We start from the raw sequence: 1,497 nt of genomic DNA on the forward strand, positions 1-1,497 counted from the left end.
GAGGCTGAAGGCCGGGCCCAGCGTGTCCCCGAGTGAGCCGCGCCGTCTGTCCTTGAGCTTGGAGGAGGCCGGTCTGCACCTGGGCCAGCAGCCTTGGACCCTCCTGCGGGCCCCGAGTCCCAAGGTCACTCTCGGCCCCTGGCTGTACCCTGCCCGTTTCCTGGCTCCCAGGGCCGTGTGGCAGGACTAGGGACCCATCTGACACCGGGGCTGACTGCACTGGGAGCCCAGAGCTGGGGTTGGCACCGGGATGCCTGGGGCTCTGGGAGGTTCGGGGAGGCCCTGGCGGGGCGGGGGGGGTGGGGGCGCTGGAGCAGAGGGCCTGAAGGAGGCGAGGCTGTGGTGAGAGGGCGTGGCCATTGCGTCCCTGCAGCCAGGACAGGAGAGGAGCCAGGGGGCACAGTGCACCCTGCAGGCCAGGTGGGCAGTGCTTTCATGCAGAGGGTCTGAGTGAGGAGGGCCGACCCCCAGAGGTTCATGGCGATCCCAGCAGGAGGCGGGGGCGCTGAGACCGGAAGTGGTCACACTCTGGTCGAGTTCGGGTTTGCCCACCTGCTGGACCTACTGGTACTGGGCACAGGGCAGCGAGGTGTCGATGACCCGGGCGTGTGCCAGGCTCGGGCTTTCTGTCTGGTGGTGAAGGCGCAGCCTCCTCACCGTTGGCACCAGCCGACAGGGCTGGCCTGCCCACTGAGCCACCCTGCAGACCGGGTCGCTGCCCCGGGGCTGTGAGGTCGAGGAACGCGGGCGCCACTCACTCCGGGAGGGCGTGGAGGAGGGGAGCCGGGCTCCTCGGGTGGTCGGGAGGTTGGCGTGCGGGTGAGAAGTGCCTGGTGGATGGTGAGCCCTTTCCGCTCGGGGTGGCAGGGGCAGGGTGTAAGGTGCCAGCCAGTGTCTCGCAGCCAGCGCGGGGACAGCCTCAGCTGGCGTGCCCGCAGTCGTGGCGCAGACACGCCACATGGCCCGTTGCCGGCTACCGACAGGGTGCTGACCAGCTCCGGGTTCCACCGAGTGTCACAGCCTGGCCGCCATCACAAACCCACAGCCGTTCTCGCGGTTACCGTAGAACCTCGCTCGCTCGAGGGTCTGCCTGGCAGGCTCGGCTCTGCGGGGTCGTCGCTCTCTGCCTGTGGATCGATCGCTCCCTGATCCTTTAGGGCCTGTAGGATTGCCCGGCCCACTGCAGTGGAGTCGGCCCCGGTGGTGGGCAGTGAGCCGGGCCGGGTCCTTGGGCCCCACCTGGAGGCCAGCCACCTCCCCGCCCCTGTGCTGCCCAGGCGGCCCGTGCTCAGGTGGCCTTTTGCCACCGTGTCTCTCTGTGCCCTGCTTGAGGCCCTTGAGAGTGGTTCTGTGGCAGGTGAGGTTGGCGTGACCAGGGCCGTGGGCTTTGCCACGACGGTGTGGTGTGCGGGGAGCTGGTGGTGGCTGGGCGAGGCGGCAGGGCCTCGGGTGACCGCCTTCCTCTGCTGTCCCTTCTCCCCCAGGTGCTGCCTGGTC

General features: G+C 69.5%; 1 protein-coding gene across 1 annotated transcript in view; it reads left to right on the plus strand.

Moving 5' to 3' along the window:
• The first annotated feature begins 477 nt into the window (after positions 1-477).
• The window catches only part of BRD3 (bromodomain containing 3), a 15,594-nt gene continuing 14,574 nt past the window's right edge, over positions 478-1,497 (plus strand). Inside the window, exon 1 of the mRNA XM_014544218.1 lies at positions 478-567. Within this exon, the coding sequence (XP_014399704.1) occupies positions 478-567 (90 nt within the window). The remainder of the gene's footprint in view (positions 568-1,497) is intronic.

The sequence above is a fragment of the Myotis brandtii genome, unplaced genomic scaffold (genome assembly GCF_000412655.1).
Source record: "Myotis brandtii unplaced genomic scaffold, ASM41265v1 scaffold357, whole genome shotgun sequence".
NCBI lineage: Eukaryota > Metazoa > Chordata > Mammalia > Chiroptera > Vespertilionidae > Myotis > Myotis brandtii.